Genomic DNA, 24,091 nt, shown 5'->3' on the forward strand with positions numbered 1-24,091 from the left:
TTTTAGTTTAGTTTTCTTAATTTGGTTTTGTTTTTAACCTTAGGAGACTACAACAGGTCACAGTAAAACATGAACATTTTTAACCGTAACATTTATTACATTTTTTTTGTATACAATTTACATTAACAATCTAATTAGACCAAAACAACAGAAAAAACTGTCAATGTGAGAAAATGATGGTAACTAGTCTGGCCCTAATTGAGGTTAATGGTTGTTTTTTCCAGACCCCCCCTCCACACACACAGGCTGTACTGGCTCACAGAAAGAGTGGGTCATCGTCTTTTTGGTCAAGGCTCTCTATGGCAGGTTCAGCAACTGAGGGAGCTGACTTAAATGAGTAAGCAGCTGATGAGCCAAAAAGATGCAAAACATTATCAGGCAGCTGGTGCTCATAGCAAGCCTCACCAGACAGCTTCAGTCCATATCGAATGTACAGGATGGAGTTAAGGGTCTGCAAGGACATCCGATTTCTAAGTTAGATTTTTACCACACTCATCTGGCTGAATACTCTCTCGACTTCAGCATTCGACTGTGGCAAGGACAACACAGACACAGTGGCCATGGCAAGTTCTTGAAACGGGTTGATATCAGCTGCATCCCTGAACTTCCAAATCTCACTCCAGAAGCTCAGTTTGTTTTTTGTCTCATTCCATTTACTAAGATGGATGGCACGCCATTGCTGGACAATCTTGTTTATCTCTGCAGGGGAGTAGCCAAGGAGCTTGGCTATGTTTTCTATTTCTCCAGGGCTCTTATTGTGCTTTAGAGTTTCCTCCACATTGAAAACTGACATGTACTGCTATTCTTCGATGTTGTCCTTCAGTCTCACCCTCAACTCATTAGTGAGGGAGATGGTGAAGGCTACACAATGCTTCGATGTTGTCCTTCAGTCTCACCCTCAACTCATTAGTGAGGGAGATGGTGAAGGCTACACAATGCTTCGATGTTGTCCTTCAGTCTCACCCTCAACTCATTAGTGAGGGAGATGGTGAAGGCTACACAATGCTTCGATGTTGTCCTTCAGTCTCACCCTCAACTCATTAGTGAGGGAGATGGTGAAGGCTACACAATGCTTCGATGTTGTCCGGCAGTCTCACCCTCAACTCATTAGTGAGGGAGATGGTGAAGGCTACACACCGCTTCAATGTTGTCCGGCAGTCTCACCCTCAACTCATTAGTGAGGGAGATGGTGAAGGCTACATACCACTTTCGGACATTGTTTTCATCCTCGGGCGCAAGGTGGAGCTCAGCTGCCTTTGACTCAAAAATTTAACCAAGGTACGGTATGGGACTGATGTATCCATCTATTGGCTCTTTGTGTACATCAACATTTGCCAGTGGATTCAGCACCCTGCTGCTCACAGACTTGATAAGGCTAACCAAGCTGGCAAGTAGCTTAAGAGGATCTACTTGCTCTCACCAAGCACTACTGTACCTCACCCAGCACTACTGTACCTCACACAGCACTACTGTACCTCACCCAGCACTACTGTACCTCACCCAGCACTACTGTACCTCACCCAGCACTACTGTACCTCACACAGCACTACTGTACCTCACCCAGCACTACTGTACCTCACCCAGCACTACTATACCTCACCCAGCACTACTGTACCTCACCCAGCACTACTGTACCTCACCCAGCACTACTGTACCTCACCCAGCACTGACTTCAAAAAAGTCAGATACAATATGTTTTAAGGATCTCTGTACATATAAAACCTCAGCCATGTAGCAGTGTTCACTGTACATATAAACCCTCAGCCATGTAGCAGTGTTCACTGGACTTGGTGACTGCGAAATGCAGCCTAAGCTCCTCCCACCGGTCCAAAATGTGTGAAACCACGGATTCAATGGAGAGCCAACGTGTGGCACACACCTTGGTTATCTGTAAAGGTTTCTCCCCACAGCTGATGGTTTCATATATGGCCTTGTAGGCCTCCCTGTGCTTTGGAGACACTGAAAACCAGTTATAAGTCTCTCGTACCAAGTACTCCACACTACGGGGGATGGTGTCATTGGAAGCCTGACTTACAGCAAGCTGCAGAGAGTGGCACACACAGCGAATAAGAACCAGATGAGGCCATACTCCTCCTTCAGCACTTTATGGACCCCATTGTTAATCCCTGTCATAAGAGGCATTGTCAGTCCCTATCTCCAGGAGTTTCTCTTTAAGATAACACTGAGGAAAGCCACAACAGCACGGGCCATAGATTTGGCATCTCCTCCCTCCAACTCAACAAACCCCAGAAATGTTGATACAATTGTCTGCTTGGTGTCACTAAAGTACCTTATCACAACTCCCAGGTACTTAGAAACACTTACATCCGTGGACTCATCGAGGAGGAGACTGAAACGCTGGTCACCCACATCTGGTCACCAACATCTGGTCACCCACATCTGGTCACCAACGTCTGGTCACCCACATCTGGTCACCCATATCTGGTCACCCATATCTGGTCACCCACATCTGGTCACCAACATCTGGTCACCCACATCTGGTCACCAACGTCTGGTCACCAACGTCTGGTCACCCACATCTGGTCACCCACATCTGGTCACCCACATCTGGTCACCCACATCTGCAACCAACTTGTTCAGAAAGTATGGTGCTAGAACACATGAATCATTTCTGTGCACTTTGTCCTGTGCATTTTGAAGTAGGTAACAGCAGTGGAGTCTGAGAAAGCAGCTCTACATGCTTCTCCAATGTGATCACATGCCAGCATGGAACAGTGTTCAGCGATAGCGAATGCCATGGTAGCCTCAGCTTTATTGCAGAGTCAATTTTTAACCATAAATGGCAGATTGTTTTGGGTGGAACTGTTATAAGGCTTTGCCTTTTGAGTTTGTTTTTGAGTTGCCATGTGTTTTTTTACATCACTAAGGTCGGGGTAGAAATCAGCCATTCCATACAAATCAAATCAAATCAAAGTTAATTTGTCACATGCGCCGATTACAACGGGTGTAGACCTTACTTACAGGTTCTAACCAATGGTGCGGGAAAAAAAGAAAAAAAAGGTGTGTGTGTGTGTGTGTGTGTGTGTGTGTGTGTGTGTGTCGGTAAGTAAAGAAATAAAACAACAGTAGAAATACATTTGAAAAAAGAGTAGCAAGGCTATATACAGACAGCTGTTAGTCAGGCGTATTGAGATAGTATGTACATGTAGGTATCGTTAAAGTGACTGTGCATATATGATGAACAGAGAGTAGCAGAAGCGTAAAAAGAGGGGTTGGCGGGTGGTGGGACACAATGCAGATAGCCCGGTTAGCCAATGTGCGGGAGCACTGGTTGGTCGGGCCAATTTAGGTAGTATGTACATGAATGTATAGTTAAAGTGACTATGCATATAAGGTAAACAGAGAGTAGCAGCAGGGGTTGGGGAGGGGGCACACAATGCAAATAGTCCGGGTAACCATTTGCTTACCTGTTCAGGAGTCTTATGGCTTGGAGGTAAAAACTGTTGAGAAGCCTTTTTGTCCTAGACTTGGCACTCCGGTACCGCTTGCCATGCGGTAGTAGAGAGAACAGTCTATGACTGGGGTGGCTGGGGTCTTTGACAATTTTTAGGGCCTTCCTCTGACACCGCTTGGTGTAGAGGTCCTGGATGGCAGGCAGATTTGCCCCAGTGATGTACTGGGCCGTACGCACTACCCTCTGAAGTACCTTGCGGTCGGAGGCCGAGCAATTGCCGTACCAGGCAGTGATGCAACCGCTCTTGATGTTGCAGCTGTAGAACCTTTTGAGGATCTCAGGACCCATGACAAATCTTTTTAGTTTCCTGAGTGGGAATAGGCTTTGTCGTGCCCTCTTCACGACTGTCTTGGTGTGTTAGGACAAATCTAGTTTGTTGTTGATGTGGACACCAAGGATTTTGAAGCTCTCAACCTGCTCTACTACAGCCCCGTCGATGAGAATGGGGATGTGCTCGGTGCTCCTTTTCCTGTAGTACACAATCATCTCCTTAGTCTTGGTTACGTTGAGGGATAGGTTGTTATTCTGGCACCACCCGGCCAGGTCTCTGACCTCCTCCCTATAGGCTGTCTTGTCGTTGTCGGTGATCAGGCCTACCACTGTTGTGTCGTCAGCAAACTTAATGATGGTGTTGGAGTCGTGCCTGGCCATGCAGTCGTGGGTGAACAGGGAGTACAGGAGGGGACTGAGCATGCACCACTGTGGAGCTCCAGTGTTGAGGATCAGCGTGGCAGATGTGTTGCTACCTACCCTCACCTCCTGGTGGTGGCCTGTCAGGAAGTCCAGGATCCAGTTGCAGAGGGAGGTGTTTAGTCCCCGGATCCTTAGCTTGGTGATGAGCTTTGAGGGTACTATGGTGTTGAATGCTGAGCTGTAGTCAGTGAACAGCATTCTCACATAGGTGTTCCTTTTGTCCAGGTGGAAAAGGGCAGTGTGGAGTGCAATATAGATTGCATCATCTGTGGATCTGTTTGGGCGGTATGCAAATTGGAGTGGGTCTAGGGTTTCTGGGATAAAGGTGTTGATGTGCGCCCTTACCAGCCTTTCAAAGCACTTCATTGCTACGGACATGAGTGCTACGGGTCTGGAGTCATTTAGGCAGGTTGCCTTTGTGTTCTTGGGCACAGGGACTATGGTGGTCTGCTTGAAGCCTGTTGGTATTAGACTCAATCAGGGACATGTTGAAAATGTCAGTGAAGACTCCTGCCAGTTGGTCAGCACATGCCCGGAGCACACGCCCTGGTAATCCGTCTGGCCCCGCAACCTTGTGTATGTTGACCTGTTTAAAGGTCTTACTCACGTCGGCTACGGAGAGCGTGATCACACAATCGTCTGGAACAGCTGATGCTCTCATGCATGCCTCAGTGTTGCTTGCCTCGAAGCGAGCATAGAAGTGATTTAGCTCGTCTGGTAGGCTTGTGTCACTGGGCAGCTCGCGGCTGTGCTTCCCTTTGTAGTCTGTAATAGTTTGCAAGCCCTGCCACATCCGACGAGCGTCGGAGCCAGTTTAGTATGATTAAATCTTAGCCCTGTATTGATGCTTTGCCTGTTTGATGGTTCGTCGCAGGGCATAGCGGGATTTCTTGTAAGCTTTCGGGTTAAAGTCCCCCACCTTGAAAGCGACAGCTCTACCCTTTAGCTCAGTGTGAATGTTGCCTGTAATCCATGGCTTCTGGTTGGGGTATGTACGTACAGTCACTGTGGGGACGACATCCTCAATGCACTTATTGATAAAGCCAGTGACTGATGTGGTGTATTCCTCAATGTCATCGGATGAATCCTGGAACATGTTCCAGTCTGTGCAAGCAAAGCAGTCCTGTAGTTTAGCATCTGCTTCATCTGACCATTTGTTTATAGACTGAGTCACTGGTGCTTCCTGCTTTAATTTTTGCTTGTAAGCAGGAATCAGGAGGATAGAGTTGTGGTCGGATTTACCAAATGGAGGGCGAGGGAGGGCTTTGTAAGCGTCTCTGTGTGTGGAGTACAGGTGATCTAGAATTGTTTTCCCTCTGGTTGCACATTTAACATGTTGATAGAGATTTGGTCGAACTGATTTAAGTTTCCCTGCATTAAAGTCTCCGGCCACTAGGAGCGCCGCCTCTGGGTGAGTGGTTTCCTGTTTGCTTATTTCCTTATACAGCTGACTGAGTGCGGTCTTAGTGCCAGCATCTGTCTGTGGTGGTAAATAAACAGCCACGAAAAGTATAGCTGAGAACTCTCTAGGCAAGTAGTGTGGCCTGCAGTTTATCACAATGTACTCTACTTCAGGCGAGCAAAATCTAGAGACTTCCTTCGATTTTGTGCACCAGGCAGTATGCCCGTGTATCATCTCCAATAAATGGCTTCAACCAGCCTTTGAATTCAGGGTTTGATTCCCACTCCTTTCTGCATTTTTGAGTGTACAGTTTAGACTGAGACATGATGAGCTAGCCAGCTAGATGTTTAGCTTATGTCACAGAGAGGCACACACACACAGTGGACAAGGTGAGTAAGTGACTGAGGCTGTGTGAGTCAAATGCAGTGATTTATTTTTGTGCAGTGATTTATTTTAGACATAGAACATTTTACATTTACATCCCAGCCAGCGGCGGCTTCCCGCATGCGCGATTCATTTGTAGTCTGGACGGGGAGGGGTGAACATCTCCTGCTCTGACTGCAGCTGGGAGGGACTGCTGCGCGAGAACTGGGCCATCTGTGAGTGCTTTGGGACAAGGGTGGGGCCCACGGCAGCATCAGCTGCTCATTGAGAAGAGTAACCACTTCAGTCTCTAAAAGTCTCCAATAACACCAGAAAAAGTCACTAGATTTGTCGCTAGTCTATTTTTAGAAAATGTGTGCTAGAGGGGTCTGAATACTCGCTAAATATAGCGACAAAGTCTCTAAGATAGCAACACTATATATACACATAATATGACATTTGAAATGTGTTTATTATTTTGGAACTTCTAGATTTGTGACCTGTTGCCACGAGAAAAGGGCAACCAATGAAGAACGAACACATTGTAAATACAACCCATATTTATGTTGATTTATTTCCACCTTTTGTACTTTAACTATTAGCACATCGTTACAACACTGTATATACACATAAAATGATATTTGAAATGTCTTTATTATTTTGGAACTTCTGTGAGTGTAATGTTTACTGTTCACTTTTATTGTGTATTTCACTTTAGTTTATTATCTACTTCACTCGCTTTGGCAATGTTAACATATGTTTCCTATTCCAATAAAGCCCTTGAATTGAATTGAGCGAGAGAGAGAGAGAAAATCACAACACAGGCAGATAGACAGCAACAGACACGAAGCGGGGATTTGAGATAGGACCAAATAGACTGAAGAGGGAGTTGGCGATTGAGAAAGTGAGAGAGATAGGGTCAATACACCGGGCGAAACGGGGACATTGATTTGATGAATATTGCGTCAAAATCAGTTAGAATAACTCTCTGTGTTCCCTGAGTGACGGGAAGAGAGATAACACACGCACGCACACACCGTCCGGAGTCCGAAAATGGAGGGCATGGCATATGGAGCTGGGAAGGCTGGAGGTGCTTTCAACCCTATAACGTTCTTCCAGCAGCCACACACCATCCTCCGGATCCTCTCTTGGGTGAGTACCGTTACAGTTATATCGCCTATACCGTTACAGTAGCTACGTGCTGTTCATTTCAGGCTAATAACGGCGGCGGTCCCGAACGACGGTCGTTTGTTATGTATGTGTGTTTGACTCAAAATGTGCGCCTCTCGCTGGCTGCCTCCCCGTTTCTCAATTCTCACTTTCCCACCAGTGCGTGCATGTGTACTTTAAGCATAACAGACCTGTCGTGTTAGCAACACTGTCCAAATATGTTGTAGTCTAGTTGGAATCTGAAACATGGTCAATGTTTTGGGGATGCAAGCAACAAGGCGCACGACGCAGGTGGCCTACGATTTTGAAGCGGTTGTAGCTATTGAACCTAGAGAAATGCAGCCATAAGCACGGTGCCCACGTGTTTTGTTGTAGTGTGTGCTTTGCCCCCTGTTCGATCTGTTAAATCCGAGGGGGCGTCCCAATTGGCACCCTATTCTCTATACAGTGCACTACTTTTGACCTGGGAAATAGGGTGACAACTGTAAATCAACTACAATTAGTTTTTCGTTATTCATAAGAATTTGAGAAAAAATTAACTATTTTGGCTATGCATAAAGAATACATGCCTGGGCCTCTCCAGTGGCTCAGCAGTCTAAGGCATTGCATCCCAGTGCTTGAGACATCACTACAGCCCCGGGTTCGATCCCAGGCTTTGTCCCAGCCGGCCGTGACCGGGAGACCCATGAGGACGCATAGCTCTCCTGGGTCCATACGGGAGTTGCAGCGATGGGACAAGACTGTAACTACCAATTGGGGTAAAAAAGTACCAAAAATATACAAAGATTCATGCCTTTCTATTCCTTACTAAATTAACTTGCAACTAGTCTACATATTGTTTATTTATAGTGATCCAGTGGGCCTATAGTACAAGCTGTCTGGCGTAGCAGCCTTCACAGGGGGGGGGGGGGGGGTGTTTTCAGAGGGTTATACATACCATTGAATGGTCTCCTATAGACCACAACAATGACAGAATAAGACGTTTCACTGATAAGAAATACCCCTTTAGGAACAGACAGACAGACCACAACAATGACAGAATAAGAAGTTTCACTGATAATAAATACCCCTTTAGGAACAGACAGACAGACCACAACAATGACAGAATAAGAAGTTTCACTGATAAGAAATACCCCTTTAGGAACAGACAGACAGACCACAACAATGACATAATAAGACGTTTCACTGAAAAGAAATACCCCTTTAGGAACAGACAGACAGACAGACCACAACAATGACAGAATAAGACGTTTCACTGATAAGAAATACCCCTTTAGGAACAGACAGACAGACCACAACAATGACAGAATAAGACGTTTCACTGAAAATAAATACCCCTTTAGGAACAGACAGACAGACAGACAGACCACAACAATGACAGAATAAGAAGTTTCACTGATAAGAAATACCCCTTTAGGAACAGACAGACAGACCACAACAATGACAGAATAAGACGTTTCACTGATAAGAAATACCCCTTTAGGAACAGACAGACAGACCACAACAATGACAGAATAAGACGTTTCACTGATAAGAAATACCCCTTTAGGAACAGACAGACAGAGCGACAGACAGAAGGACAGACAGAGACAGATGGGCAGAAAGACAGATGGACAGACAGACCGAGAGAGACTCAATGCCATGTAGTCTTCTCATCCATTTCGTACCAATGCTACAGAACAGAAATAACATAACTCATCCACTCCCTGTAGTTTATGTGATGGATAACCATATAAATATAATCTATAGAAGGGACCTTACCATTCAAGGCAATTATGGTATAATGGGTGGTAGATTGTATTTCTATGGGATAACAGTGTTGAGGTCACAGCTCAATGAATAGACTCTGATTAGAGATGGCATGTTGTGGGAAGGGAAGTGTGTGTGTGTGTTTACGTGTACGCGCACACATTTTTCACATTCACCATTAGTACAACTGTGTCACTTCCTGTTTTCACTTCGTGGATGATAATAATTTCCTGTGTAGACATCTGCAGCTCCGCCTCCAGGCGTGACCTCAGAGAAACACCTTGGTTACTGTACCTATGGTAACAGCAGCAATTAGGACTAAACATATAAAGGTGTCAGTTGTTTTCATGTTTTCCCTCTTTCTTATTCTTTCTCTCGAATCTCTCTCTTCCTTTATTCTCTTTCTCCTTATTCTCTATCACGCTCTCTCTCTCTCTCTCTCTCCTTATTCTGTCTGTCTCTACCTCTCTCTCTCCCTCTCCATCTCTCTGGCTGGTGTTGAGTTACAGTATATACAGGTTAAGTAGCAATAATGTTGCAGAATCACACATAGGTAGCAGAGAGAGGGAGGGAGGGAGGGAGGGAGAGAGAAAGGGACAGCTCTCATCTAACATATTTCTTTCTCGTTCTCTCTTGTTTTCTTTCTCTCTCCTCCTTCTGTAAAGTCATATGGACTGCCCATGTATATTAGCAGTATAGTACCTATATGTTCAGTAGTGGAGGCTTTGGTAGTGGAGGCAACAGTGTAGAAATATAATCTCTAGAAGGGGCTTGGAACCTCTTGAATGGGCAGGAATCAGGATTCTATGTTCGGGGGCCTGTCAGTACCAATGTGCCCCACATTCTGACACCATACTGCTAAACACATTAGGCTTAATGACTAGAGGTCAGAGTACTGTACACTCACTCACACACTGTCACACACACAGGCAGGCATGCTAATGCAGACACATACGCACACAGGCTCACACACAAATATAAATTATTCTGGCAAATCTAATGCCTACTTTCAAAATGTCCCATCGGATTGTCACAAGATCAGGATCCCACGTGGTGACCTGCACAATGCCTGCTTTGATTTGGGCCTGGGGCCTTGAGATGAGAAGGCTACAGGACAGGGCCTTGGAGAAAACACATTTACCTACTAGAGGGAGAAAGGGAGAGAGAAAGAGAGCGAGAGAGGGGGTAGAGAGCGAGAGGAGAACGGAGGGAGGGAAAGAGAAAGGGAGGGAGGGAGAGAGAACATTCCATGTGATGCCAAATACAATTCTGACCCAAGACCTTTTCTAACCCAATCAGCTACTAAGTGTGAGTCCCAAATGGCACACTATTCCCTAAATAGCATAGGGCAATGATCAAAAGTAGTGTACTAAATAGGGAATAGGATGCCATTTAATTTGTCTGTTGATCTGAAATGCAGTGGTGTGTGTAAGAGATCACTAAGTCCCAAGGGGGATGTTGATTCCCAAAGCATTGTGGGGGTTTTACTGGGGGAAACACCAGGGGGTTTTAATATAGAGAGTAAAAGGTCCAATTAATATGAAGGGAACTCCCCTATATACACTGCTCTAAAAAATAAAGGGAACACTAAAATAACACATCCTAGATCTGAATGAATGAAATATTCTTATTAAATACTTTTTTCTTTACATAGTTGAATATGCTGACAACAAAATCACACAAATTATCAATGCAAATCAAATGTATCAACCCATGGAGGTCTGGATTTGGAGTCACACTCAAAATTAAAGTGGAAAACCACACTACAGGCTGATCCAACTTTGATGTAATGTCCTTAAAACAAGTCAAAATGAGGCTCAGTAGTGTGTGTGGCCTCCACGTGCCTGTATGACCTCCCTACAACGCCTGGGCATGCTCCTGATGAGGTGGCGGATGGTCTCCTGAGGGATCTCCTCCCAGACCTGGACTAAAGCATGCGCCAACTCCTGGACAGTCTGTGGTGCAACGTGGCCTTGGTGGATGGAGCGAGACATGATGTCCCAGATGTGCTCAATTGGATTCAGGTCTGGGGAACGGGCGGGCCAGTCCATAGCATCAATGCCTTCCTCTTGCAGGAACTGCTGACACACTCCAGCCACATGAGGTCTAGCATTGTCTTGCATTAGGAGGAACCCAGGGCCAACCGCACCAGCATATGGTCTCACAAGGGGTCTGAGGAGCTTATCTCGGTACCTAATGGCAGTCAGGCTACCTCTGGCGAGCACATGGAGGGCTTTGCGGCCCCCCTAAAGAAATGCCACCCAACATCATGACTGACCCACCCCCAAACCGGTTATGCTGGAGGATGTTGCAGGCAGCAGAACGTTCTCCACGGCGTCTCCAGACTGTCACGTCTGTCACATGTGCTCAGTGTGAACCTGCTTTCATCTGTGAAGAGCACAGGGCGCCAGTGGCGAATTTGCCAATCTTGGTGTTCTCTGGCAAATGCCAAACGTCCTGCACGGTGTTGGGCTGTAAGCACAACCCCCACCTGTGGACGTCGGGCCCTCATACCACCCTCATGGAGTCTGTTTCTGACCTTTTGAGCAGACCCATAAACATTTGTGGCCTGTTGGAGGTCATTTTGCAGGGCTCTGGCAGTGCTCCTCCTGTTCCTCCTTGTACAAAGGCGGAGGTAGCGGTCCTGCTGCTGGTTTGTTGCCCTCCTACGGCCTCCTCCACATCTCCTGATGTACTGGCTTTTCTCCTGGTAGCGCCTCCATGCTCTGGACACTATGCTGACAGACACAGCAAACCTTCTTGCCACAGCTCGCATTGATGTGCCATCCTGGATGAGCTGCACTACCTGAGCCACTTGTGTGGGTTGTAGACTCCGTCTCATGCTACCAGTAGAGTGAAAGCACTTCCAGCATTCAAAAGTGACCAAAACATCAGCCAGGAAGCATAGGAACTGAGAAGTGGTCTGTGGTTACCACCTGCAGAACCACTCCTTTATTGGGGATGTCTTGCTAATTGCCTATAATTTCCACCTGTTGTCTATTCCTTTTGCACAACAGCATGTGAAATTTATTGTCAATCAGTGTTGCTTCCTAAGTGGACAGTTTGATTTCACAGAAGTGTGATTGACTTGGAGTTACATTGTGTTGTTTAAGTGTTCCCTTTATTTTTTTGAGCAGTGCATATACTCACACACACACACTCTGATTTGAGTCTTCATGTGGAACATATGCAACCTTTCAGCTCCAATGGCAGGTGTAATATTCAAATAAGGCATCAGAAACCATTCTACCAAAAATAATACCAAAAAGGTATGCATGAACGCCTTTCGTGTGTGTATGTTTGGTCTATTTTGACATTAGAATGATAGACAAGGATTGGAATGAGGTGTGTGTGTGTGTGTGTGTGAGAGAGAGAATAAAGGCACCCAGAACAGGAAAGGGGGAGATAGAAAAAGTGTCACTCAGTGGTTTAGATAGATAGGACCTTTTCTCTCAGTGGTTGAGATAGATAGGACCTTTTCTCTCAGTGGTATGGTGAGACAGGACCTTTTCTCTCAGTGGTTTAGATAGATAGGACCTTTTCTCTCAGTGGTTGAGATAGATAGGACCTTTTCTCTCAGTGGTTGAGATAGATAGGACCTTTTCTCTCAGTGGTTGAGATAGATAGGACCTTTTCTCTCAGTGGTATGGTGAGACAGGACCTTTTCTCCCAGTGGTTTAGATAGATAGGACATTTTCTCTCAGTGGTTTAGTTGAGATAGATAGGACCTTTTCTCTCAGTGGTTTAGTTGAGATAGATGGGACCTTTTCTCTCAGTGGTTTAGATAGATAGATAGGACATTTTCTCTCAGTGGTTTAGATAGATAGGACCTTTTCTCTCAGTGGTTGAGATAGATATGACCTTTTCTCTCAGTGGTTGAGATAGATAGGACCTTTTCTCTCAGTGGTTGAGATAGATAGGACCTTTTCTCTCAGTGGTATGGTGAGACAGGACCTTTTCTCCCAGTGGTTTAGATAGATAGGACATTTTCTCTCAGTGGTTTAGATAGATAGATAGGACATTTTCTCTCAGTGGTTTAGTTGGATAGGACCTTTTCTCTCAGTGGTTTAGTTGGATAGGACATTTTCTCTCAGTGTTTTAGTTGGATAGGACATTTTCTCTCAGTGTTTTAGTTGGATAGGACTTTTTCTCTCAGCGGTTTAGATAGATAGGACCTTTTCTCTCAGCGGTTTAGATAGATAGGACCTTTTCTCGCAGTGGCTTAGATAGATAGATATATAGGACCTTTTCTCTCAGTGGTTTAGATAGATAGATAGGACCTTTTCTCGCAGTGGTTTAGTTGGATAGGACCTTTTCTCGCAGCGGTTTAGTTGGATAGGACCTTTTCTCTCAGCGGTCTAGATAGATAGGACCTTTTCTCTCAGCGGTTTAGATAGATAGGACTTTTTCTCTCAGCGGTTTAGATAGATAGGACCTTTTCTCTCAGCGGTTTAGATAGATAGGACCTTTTCTCTCAGTGGTTTAGATAGATAGGACCTTTTCTCTCTGTGGTATGGTTAGATAGGACATTTTCTCTCAGCGGTTTAGATGGATAGAGCCTTTTATCTTAGGGCAATTCATAATTCCATTGAAATCAATAAAAACTAAGTGAACATTTGACTTGAGTGAAATATAGGATTTGCCCCTTAGTAGAAATAGCACGAGCCCTATATTCTGCCTGTGTTTAGTGAAGTACTGTAAGTATATTCTGCCAGTGTTTATACTGTAGTGAAGTACTGTAAGTATATTCTGCCAGTGTTTATACTGTAGTGAAGTACTGTAAGTATATTCTGCCAGTGTTTAGTGAAGTACTGTAAGTATATTCTGTCAGTATTTATACTGTAGTGTAGTACTGTAGGTATATTCTGACAGTGTTTATACTGTAGTACTGTAGGTATATTCTGCCAGTGTTTATACTGTAGTGTAGTACTGTAGGTATATTCTGCCAGTGTTTATACTGTAGTACTGTAGGTATATTCTGCCAGTGTTTATACTGTAGTGTAGTACTGTAGGTATATTCTGTCAGTGTTTCTACTGTAGTGTAGTACTGTAGGTATATTCTGCCAGTGTTTATACTGTAGTGAAGTACTGTAGGTATATTCTGCCAGTGTTTATACTGTAGTGTAGTACTGTAGGTATATTCTGCCAGTGTTTATACTGTAGTGAAGTACTGTAAGTATATTCTGCCAGTGTTTAGTGAAGTACTGTAAGTATATTCTGTCAGTATTTATACTGTAGTGTAGTACTGTAGGTATATTCTGTCAGTGTTTATACTGTAGTACTGTAGGTAAATTCTGCCAGTGTTTATAATGTAGTGTAGTACTGTAGGTATATTCTGCCAGTGTTTATACTGTAGTACTGTAGGTAAATTCTGCCAGTGTTTATAATGTAGTGTAGTACTGTAGGTATATTCTGCCAGTGTTTATACTGTAGTGAAGTACTGTAAGTATATTCTGCCAGTGTTTCTACTGTAGTGAAGTACTGTAGGCACAGTCGTATGAAAAGGTTTGGGCACCCCTGACAGTTTCCATGATTTCCATGTATAAATAATTGGCTGTTTGGATCAGCAATTTCATTTTGATCTATCAAATAACTGATGGACACAGTAATATTTCAGTAGTGAAATGAGGTTTATTGGATTAACAGAAAATGTGCAATATGCATCAAAACAAAATTAGACAGGTGGATACATTTGGGCACCCCAATAGAAAAATCACATCAATATTTAGTAGAGCCTCCTTTTGCTAAAATAACAGCCTCTAGATGCTTCCCATAGCCTCTAATGAGTGTCTGGATTCTGGATGAAGGTATTTTGGACTATTCCTCCTTACAAAACATCTCCAGTTCAGTTAGGCTTGATGGTTGCTGAGCATGGACAGCCCGCTTCAAATCATCCCACAGATTCTCAATGATATTCAGGTCTGGTGACTGGGATGGCCATTCCAGAACATTGTACTTGTTCCTCTGCATAAATGCCCGGGTAGATTTTGAGCAGGGTTTTGGGTCGTTGTCTTGTTGAAATATCCAGCCCCGGCATAACTTCAACTTTGTGACTGATTCTAGAATCTGCTGATATTGAGTGGAATCCATGCAACCCTCAACTTGAACAAGATTCCCAGTACCGCCACTGGCCACACAGCCCCACAGCATGATGGAACCCCCACCGAATTCTACTGTGGGTAGCAAGTGTTTTTCTTGGAACGCTGTGCTCTTTTGCCGCCATGCATAACGTCCCTTGTTATGACCAAATAACTCAATCTTTGTTTCATCAGTCCACAGCATCTTATTCCAATTGAAGCTGGCTTGTCCAAATGTGCGTTTGCATACCTCCCAGAGACTCTGTTTGTGGCGTGTGTGCAGAAAAGGCTTCTTCCGCATCCCTCTCCCATACAGCTTCTCCTTGTGAAAAGTGTGCTGAATTGTTGAACGATGCAGTGACACCATCTCAGCAGGATGATGTTGAAGGTCTTTGGAGGTGGTCTGTGGGCTGTTTTTGACCGTTCTCACCATCCTTCGCCTCTCCGATATTTTACTTGGCCTGCCACTTCTGGCCTTAACAAGAGCTGTGCCTGTGGTCTTCCATTTCCTCACTATGTTCCTCACAGTGGACACTGACAGCTTAAATCTCTGCGATAGCTTTTTGTAGCCTTCCTCTGAACCATAATGTTGAACAATCTTTGTTTTCAGGTCATTTGAGAGTGGTTTTGAGGCCCCCATGTTGCCACTCTTCAGAGGAGAGTCAAAGAGAACAACAACTTGCAATTGGCCACCTTAAATACCTTTTCTCATGATTGGATGCACTTGTCTATGAAGTTCAAGGCTTAATGAGCTCACCAAACCAATTGTGTGTTCCAATTAATCAGTGCTAAGTAGTTACAGGTATTCAAAGCAACAGAATGACAAGGGTGGCCACATTTTTGAATAGCCTATTTTTCACATCTGATTTAATTTCATACAACTTAATATTGCTACACTAAAAATCTTTGTCTGGACAATACCCCAATACTCAGCTTTTATTAGAAAATGAATGGCAAGCCACTGTGATCCTTTTCTGTGACGACAGAGTCAATTATTATGCAGCCTCAGAGGGGTGTCCAAACTTTTTCATACGACTGTATATTCTGCCAGTGTTTATACTGTAGTGAAGTACTGTAGGTATATTCTGCCAGTGTTTATACTGTAGTACTGTAGGTATATTCTGCCAGTGTTTATACTGTAGTGTAGTACTGTAGGTATATTCTGCCAGTGTTTATACTGTAGTGTAGTACTGTAGGTATATTCTGCCAGTGTTTATACTGTAGTGTAGTACTGTAGGTATATTCTGCCAGTGTTTATACTGTAGTGTAGTACTGTAGGTATATTCTGCCAGTGTTTATACTGTAGTGTAGTACTGTAGGTATATTCTGCCTGTGTTTATACTGTAGTGTAGTACTGTAGGTATATTCTGCCAGTGTTTATACTGTAGTGTAGTACTGTAGGTATATTCTGCCAGTGTTTATACTGTTCTGAAGCTCTGTAGGTATATTCTGCCAGTATTTATACTGTAGGGCAGTACTGTAGATATATTCTCTCTGTGTGTTTCAGTCGAGATATCAATCAAATGTATTTATAAAGCCCTTCTTACATCAGCTGATGTCACAAAGTGCTGTACATAAACCCATCCTAAAACCCCAAACAGCAAGCAATGCAGGTGTAGAAGCACGGTGGCTAGGAAAAACTCCCTAGAAAGGCCAGAACCTAGGAAGAAACCTAGAGAGGAACCAGGCTATGAGGGGTGGCCAGTCGTCTTCTGGCTGTGCCGGGTGGAGATTATAACAGAACATGGCCAAGATTTTCAAATGTTCATAAATGACCAGCATGGTCAAATAATAATAATCACAGTGGTTGTAGAGGGTGCGACAGGTCAGCACCTCAGGAGTAAATGTCAGTTGACTTTTCATAGCCGATCATTCAGGGTATCTCTACTGCGCCTGCTGTCTCTAGAGAGTTGAAAACAGCAGGTCTGGGACAGGTAGCACGTCTGGTGAACAGGTCAGGGTTCCATAGCTGCAGGCAGAACAGTTGCAACTGGAGCAGCAGCACGGCCAGGTGGACTGGGGATAGCAAGGAGTCATCAGGCCAGGTAGTCCTGAGGCATGGTCCTAGGGCTAGTGTGTGTATAGTAGGAATAGACTATTATCTTGGTGTGTATGGCTGACACTCAACACACTTCTTTCTGATCCTTCCCTCCTCCCCTTTCCTAATCTCTCCCTCCCATCTTCCCTCTCTCCCTCCTATCCTTCTCTCTTTACAGTTTTTCTCTATTGTGATCTTTGGTTCTATAGCCAACGAGGGTTACGTGAACCGACCGGACGAGGCCCAGGAGTTCTGTATTTTCAACAGGTGACACACACACACACTGTAGTAGTTACTGCTCCTCTTTTATGACTCTATCGGATCTCTTTGATATTCCAAATGTGCATCTCATCTGTTATGGCTGTTATTACTCGTGTTGTTGCCCTACACATTTCCCCATTGGGACAATACAGATATTGATTGATTGATTGACAGGAACCAGAATGCGTGTAACTATGGACTGTTCATGGGAACCTTGGCCTTTCTCTGCTGTCTGGTCTTCCTGGCCCTGGATGTCTACTTCCCACAGATCAGCTCCGTCAAGGACCGCAAGAAGGCTGTACTGGCAGACGTAGGGGTTTCAGGTGAGTGGAAATGGGGAGCAAGGAAGAGAGAGGGAGGAGATGTATGGAGAGGGAGTAAAGGGAAATGAGCGAGAGGTTGGATGGAGAGAGGGGATAAATGTGTGTGGAGGGAGATGATGGAGAGAGGGGATAGATGTGTGTGGAGGGAGAGGCTGGAGAGATGTATGTAGAGAGATGTGTGTAGAGGGAGAGGATGGAGAGAGGAGAGATGTATGTAGAGAGATGGAGAGAGGGGAGAGATGTGTGTAGAGAGATGGAGAGAGGGGATAGATGTGTGTAGAGGGAGAGGATGGAGAGAGTGGAGAGAGGGGAGAGGTGTGCAGAGAGATGGAGAGAGGAGAGAGATGTGTGTAGAGAGATGGAGAGAGGGGAGAGATGTGTGTAGAGGGAGAGGATGGAGAGAGTGGGGAGAGGATGGAGAGAGTGGAGAGATGGGAGAGGTGTGCAGAGAGATGGAGAGAGGGGAGAGATGTGTGTAGAGAGATGGAGAGAGGGGATAGATGTGTGTAGAGGGAGAGGATGGAGAGAGTGGGGAGAGGATGGAGAGAGTGGAGAGATGGGAGAGGTGTGCAGAGAGATGGAGAGAGGAGAGAGATGTGTGTAGAGAGATGGGGAGAGATGTGTGTAGAGAGATGGAGAGATGTGTGTAGAGAGATGGAGAGAGGGGAGAGATGTGTGTAGAGAGATGGGGAGAGATGTGTGTAGAGGGAGAGGATGGGGAGAGAGGGTAGAGATGTGTGTAGAGGGAGAAGAGAGATGTGGGAGAGGGTGGGTAATGTCTGTGTCCCACCTGCTCATTTAATGAGAAGGAGCTTAACAACAACAGAAAACAGAAAACAAAATGGTCGATCTTCAGTGGTTTTCAACTACTGGTTGTCTATTGTTGCTGCTCACTTCCTGTCATGGGAGAGGGAGAGAAAGACACATCCATTACTTTAGTTCTAGTGAGCTAACATGTAAGATTCAATGTGACCTTTCTAACTTCTGTTTTCTCCCTCTCTCCCTCCTTTCCTTCCTTTCTGCTCCCTCATCCTCCTTTCATTCCTCCCTCCCCTCTCTCACCCTGTCCCTCTACCTCCCTCTTTCCCTTTCATCCTTCTCCCTCTCTCCCTCTCTCTCCCTTCCATCCTCCTCCCCTTCTCTCGCACTCTCTCTCCCTCCTTTCATCCCCTCTCCCTTCCTTTCCTCCCTCTCTCCCTCCTCCTTTTCATCCCTCTCCCTCTCTTTTCTCTCGCTTTCTCTCTCTCTCTCACTCTCACTCTCACACTCACACTCACACATATATATATATATATATATATATATATATCTCTATCTCCCTGCAGCATTCTGGTCCTTCATGTGGTTCGTGGGGTTCTGTTTCCTGACCAACCAATGGCAGGTGGCGAAGCAGGAGGACAACCCCCTGAGGGAGGGAGGGGATGCCGCTCGTGCTGCTATCACCTTCTCCTTCTTCTCCATATTCACCTGGGTATGGTACACTACTCCTTTATAACACTATCACCTTCTCCTTCTTCTCCATATTCACCTGGGTATGGTACACTACTCCTTTATAACACTATCACCTTCTTCTCCATATTCACCTGGGTATGGTACACTTTACTCCTTTATAACACTATCACCTCCTTCGTCATATTCACCTGGGTATGGTACACTACTCCTTTATAACACTATCACCTTCTCCTCCATATTCACCTGGGTATGGTACACTACTCCTTTATAACACTATCACCTTCTCCTCCTTCTCCATATTCACCTGGGTATGGTACACTACTCCTTTATAACACTATCACCTTCTCCTTCTCCATATTCACCTGGGTATGGTACACTTTACTCCTTTATAACACTATCACCTTCTCCTCCATATTCACCTGGGTATGGTACACTACTCCTTTATAACACTATCACCTTCTCCTCCTTCTCCATATTCACCTGGGTATGGTACACTACTCCTTTATAACACTATCACCTTCTTCTCCATATTCACCTGGGTATGGTACACTTTACTCCTTTATAACACTATCACCTCCTTCGTCATATTCACCTGGGTATGGTACACTACTCCTTTATAACACTATCACCTCCTTCTCCATATTCACCTGGGTATGGTACACTACTCCTTTATAACACTATCACCTTCTCCTTCTTCCCCAATATTCACCTGGGTATGGTACACTACTCCTTTATAACACGATCACCTTCTTCTCCATATTCACCTGGGTATGGTACACTACTCCTTTATAACACTATCACCTTCTCCTTCTTCTCCATATTCACCTGGGTATGGTACACTACTCCTTTATAACACTATCACCTTCTCCTTCTTCTCCATATTCACCTGGGTATGGTACACTACTCCTTTATAACACTATCACCTTCTTCTCCATATTCACCTGGGTATGGTACACTTTACTCCTTTATAACACTATCACCTCCTTCTCCATATTCACCTGGGTATGGTACACTACTCCTTTATAACACTATCACCTTCTCCTTCTTCTCCATATTCCCCTGGGTATGGTACACTTTACTCCTTTATAACACTATCACCTTCTCCTCCATATTCACCTGGGTATGGTACACTACTCCTTTATAACACTATCACCTTCTCCTCCTTCTCCATATTCACCTGGGTATGGTACACTACTCCTTTATAACACTATCACCTTCTTCTCCATATTCACCTGGGTATGGTACACTACTCCTTTATAACACTATCACCTTCTCCTTCTTCTCCATATTCACCTGGGTATGGTACACTACTCCTTTATAACACTATCACCTTCTCCTTCTTCTCCATATTCACCTGGGTATGGTACACTACTCCTTTATAACACTATCACCTTCTTCTCCATATTCACCTGGGTATGGTACACTACTCCTTTATAACACTATCACTTCATCCCTGTCTTCATTTGACAGGATCTTCATTTGACAGTATCTTCAGTGAAAATGTTCAGAAGAACAGCCACCAGTGGGCCTAGACATCTAAGTATAGGACCCTCGTCATTTAGCAGGCACTTCTATCCAGAGCAACTGATTAAACTGTCAACACTGAAACATGTTATTAGTACATTATCCATGTGGGAAGGGACCCCACAAAACTGTTGTTGCCAGCACCATGTTCAAGCCCCTGAGCCATCGGGACCAACCAGCACCTCTGCCATGACCTTTGATCCCTAAGTCCTACCTGCTCTCTCTCTCCTCTAGGGTGGGCTGACTCTCTTCTCCATGGAGAGGCTAAAGAGTGTGTCCTTCCAAGAGGAATACCAGAAGCTGTTCACCCCTCAGCCCCCCATCCCACTAATATAATCTGTGTTCTTCTAATAACCTTCCAGCTCCCTTTGCTTTTAAAACTGCAGTCTGCAATTACAACTTTTCACCCCCAGCCCCCCATCCCACTAATATAATATAATGTGTTGTTCTAGTAGGAAACCTAGATCTCCAATCCCTCTGCAGCTAACCTCCTTAATGCTTCTAGTCAGACGCTGCTGTGACTGTGATATCTCTGTATCACACACACACACACACGCAGACACACACAGATACACATGCACACAGCGTAGGCAGGCATCTATGGTAGGCTACCTCCACCATTTTGTGAAAGGCTGGCAAATTAGTTTGGTGTCTTTATAACTCAAACGCCTTTCAAATGCTTTAGCTATTCAATAAATATGCACATTTAGTGAAAATACATTTTTATCACATTTACTGCATATCTTCTTGTGCTCTTGTCTTTTTTATCTGACGAGTGTGAATGATTGTTTGTTTTTACCAAACCAATAGAGTGAGATGTGAATGGCTAAACGACTGCTTTGATAACTAACTAACCTGAGTGACTCAAGGCTCGCGTCTCAAAGGGCACCCTATTCCCTATGTAGTGCACTACTTTAGACCAGCGCCCTATTCCCTATGTAGTGCACTACTTTAGGCCAGAGCCCTATTCCCTATGTAGTGCACTACTTTAGACCAGCGCCCTATTCCCTATGTAGTGCACTACTTTAGACCAGAGCCCTATTCCCTATGTAGTGCACTACTTTAGACCAGAGCCCTATTCCCTATGTAGTGCACTACTTTAGACCAGAGCCCTATTCCCTATGTAGTGCACTACTTTAGACCAGAGCCCTATTCCCTATGTAGTGCACTACTTTAGACCAGAGCCCTATTCCCTATGTAGTGCACTACTTTAGACCAGAGCCCTATTCCCTATGTAGTGCACTACTTTAGACCAGAGCCCTATTCCCTATGTAGTGCACTACTTTAGGCCAGAGCCCTATTCCCTATGTAGTGCACTACTTTAGACCAGAGCCCTATTCCCTATGTAGTGCACTACTTTAGACATGAGCTATAAAGGGAAAAGGGTGCAATTTGGGACACATTCAAGCAATCTAATAAAGATTTAACCTAGCTTTCCAGACAACTAATTCAATGCACTTCCTTTTCCCTTTTTATTTTATTTTCCTTTTTTATTTTATTTTAATTTTATTTTTTTATTTTATTTTCCTTTCTTTCTTTCTTTCTTTCTTTTTTCTTTCTTTTTCTTTCTTTCACCCTCCCTTTCAAACCTAATCCACAAATGCTGCATTTGTTTATCATCTCTTACACCTCAAAACATCCCTTCCCAACCTACCCACTCCTCTCTACCTTACCCCTTAGCCTCCTCCACCTTCTTCACCCTCCTCCCTTCTATTTCCCTCTACCTCACCACCTAATCTACACACCTCTACCTCTCTCCACCTACCCCATCCCCACCCTAACCTCCTCAACCCTCCCAACGCACCTTCTTCACCCCACCTCTCTCTCATTTCCCTTCATCTCACCCCCAACCTACACCCCTCTACCTCCCCACCTCCCTCCCATTTCCCTTCATCTCACCCCCAACCTACACCCCTCTACCTCCCCACCTCCTTCCCTCTTCCCTTCATCTCACCCCCAACCTACACCCCTCTACCTCCCCACCTCCCTCCCATTTCCCTTCATCTCACCCCCAACCTACACCACTCTACCTCCCCACCTCCCTCCCATTTCCCTTCATCTCACCCCCCAACCCCAACTATGCCCTCCCACACCACTCTCTTCACCCACTCCCTCCCTCCCCAAGGCGGCCCAGTCCTTTTTCGGCTATCAGAGGTACCAGCTGGGGGCAGACTCTGCTCTCTTCTCCCAGGACTACATAGACCCCAGCCTGGATGCTGCGGCGGCCGGGGACCCCTACACCTCCTTCACGGCCGGGGGGGACGATCTGGGACAAGGAGCCCCTGTGGGGGGGTCCTCCTATCAGGGGATGAACGGCGAGGGTGGTGGGGGGTACCAGGAGTACTGATGGAGGAAAGTGGGGATGAAAGGAGGATGGGGGAGTAGAGGGGGGTGGGGCATTGGAAGTTTGAAGGGTAGGGAGCGGGAAGGAGTGAAAAATGAAGGAGGCGTGGAGGGGGAGGACCAGGGGGATGGAGGAAGGGGGAGTGGTTGGAGGGATGGATGATGGAGGGGGAGGAGTCCAGATAAGTGTGTGTATGGGGGGGGGGGGGGGGGGGGACATTCAGTCATATAACTGACTTATAACAGACTTACATTTTAGCGAGAAGGCAAAGCTGTTGTGGTGTAGATAGTTCATCACAGCTACTACCAAAACAGATCTCTTCATCACATATATATTTTTTATAGTTAGAAAATGAGAAATCCCAAGTTTCAATGTACATAAGTAGATGTTCATGTTTTTCATGTATCATTGGACAAAACATGCCTCTAAGTATACTGTATATTGAAACTAATCTCTGACTGTAGTTTGACAGTCGACCGACCGACCAAATCTGTAATTTAATCTACCGGTATGGGGGTGTTCAAAAATAACATGACTATATTTAAGGGCATTACTATGTGCTTTCTGTAAAAAGTTTAACTTGGGCTACTCAGTCAGTATGCTGTGTTATTGTGCTCAGATACAAGCAGGGTCCAGAGAATTCGTTTTTATTTTGGAATAAAAATAATTTCAGTTTAAATACTCCAATTATGATATTTACCAAACTATGGAAATACAAATAAAATGTGTTTTTAATGTAATCTTTATTTAATTAGGCATGTCCGTTAAGAACAAATTCTTATTTACAATGACGGCCTACACCGGCCAAACCTGGACGACGCCAATTGTGCGCCGCCCTATTCACGGCCGGATGTGATGTAGCTAGGAATGTGTGAACTTTCTCGGTGTTACAATAAACTGCAACAAAACAAAAATATGGTGTTACATTTTTTTGTTCTTGATGTGATGCTTTTTAAACAATAAAAGTAAATAAAATACAACACTGATAAACTTTACAGTGAATTCATTTCTGGTCTTGCTTGTCGTGGTGATGTTATATATTTTATGGATTAAGGTTGCCATCTGCTGGCCAAAGTTAACATTGCAGCCATAAACCAGTTTAGCATTTATATACGCTTACATTAATAAGCGAAACGACGTCAATAACATCCCTACGACTGTCTGTATACCACTAGCATTACTAATAATAATACATTTTCCACATTATACGTTTGAAAACT

At 44.7% G+C, this 24,091-nt stretch overlaps 1 protein-coding gene across 3 annotated transcripts; it reads left to right on the forward strand.

Annotated features, from left to right (window-relative positions):
- Nucleotides 1-6,731: 6,731 nt before the first annotated feature.
- On the forward strand, nt 6,732-23,785 carry syngr1b (synaptogyrin 1b). 3 transcript variants are annotated; one of them, XM_036940184.2, is made up of 5 exons: nt 6,732-7,085; nt 17,146-17,234; nt 17,403-17,551; nt 18,877-19,022; nt 22,653-23,785. In XM_036940184.2, the coding sequence occupies exons 1-5, from the start codon at nt 6,987-6,989 to the stop codon at nt 22,872-22,874; spliced, it is 705 nt and encodes a 234-aa protein (XP_036796079.2). In that variant the 5' UTR covers nt 6,732-6,986; the 3' UTR covers nt 22,875-23,785. The 3 variants fall into 3 exon arrangements, with proteins under 3 accessions (XP_036796079.2, XP_036796080.1, XP_036796078.2); XM_036940185.2 differs by having other exon boundaries at nt 6,733-7,085; nt 20,762-23,785; XM_036940183.2 differs by having other exon boundaries at nt 6,752-7,085; nt 22,208-23,785.
- Nucleotides 23,786-24,091: the final 306 nt, after the last annotated feature.

This window comes from Oncorhynchus mykiss, chromosome 13, assembly GCF_057628025.1.
Source record: "Oncorhynchus mykiss isolate SJ-2025 chromosome 13, ASM5762802v1, whole genome shotgun sequence".
Classification (NCBI taxonomy): domain Eukaryota; kingdom Metazoa; phylum Chordata; class Actinopteri; order Salmoniformes; family Salmonidae; genus Oncorhynchus; species Oncorhynchus mykiss.

Coding starts and splice junctions, on each gene's coding strand:
- syngr1b (XM_036940183.2), top strand. CDS start 6,987: ATGGAGGGCATGGCATATGGAGCTGGGAAGGCTGGAGGTGCTTTCAAC. Junction 17,235..17,402: donor GAGTTCTGTATTTTCAACAG/GTGACACACACA, acceptor ATTGATTGACAG/GAACCAGAATGCGTGTAACT. Junction 19,023..22,207: donor TCTTCTCCATATTCACCTGG/GTATGGTACACT, acceptor CTTACCCCTTAG/CCTCCTCCACCTTCTTCACC.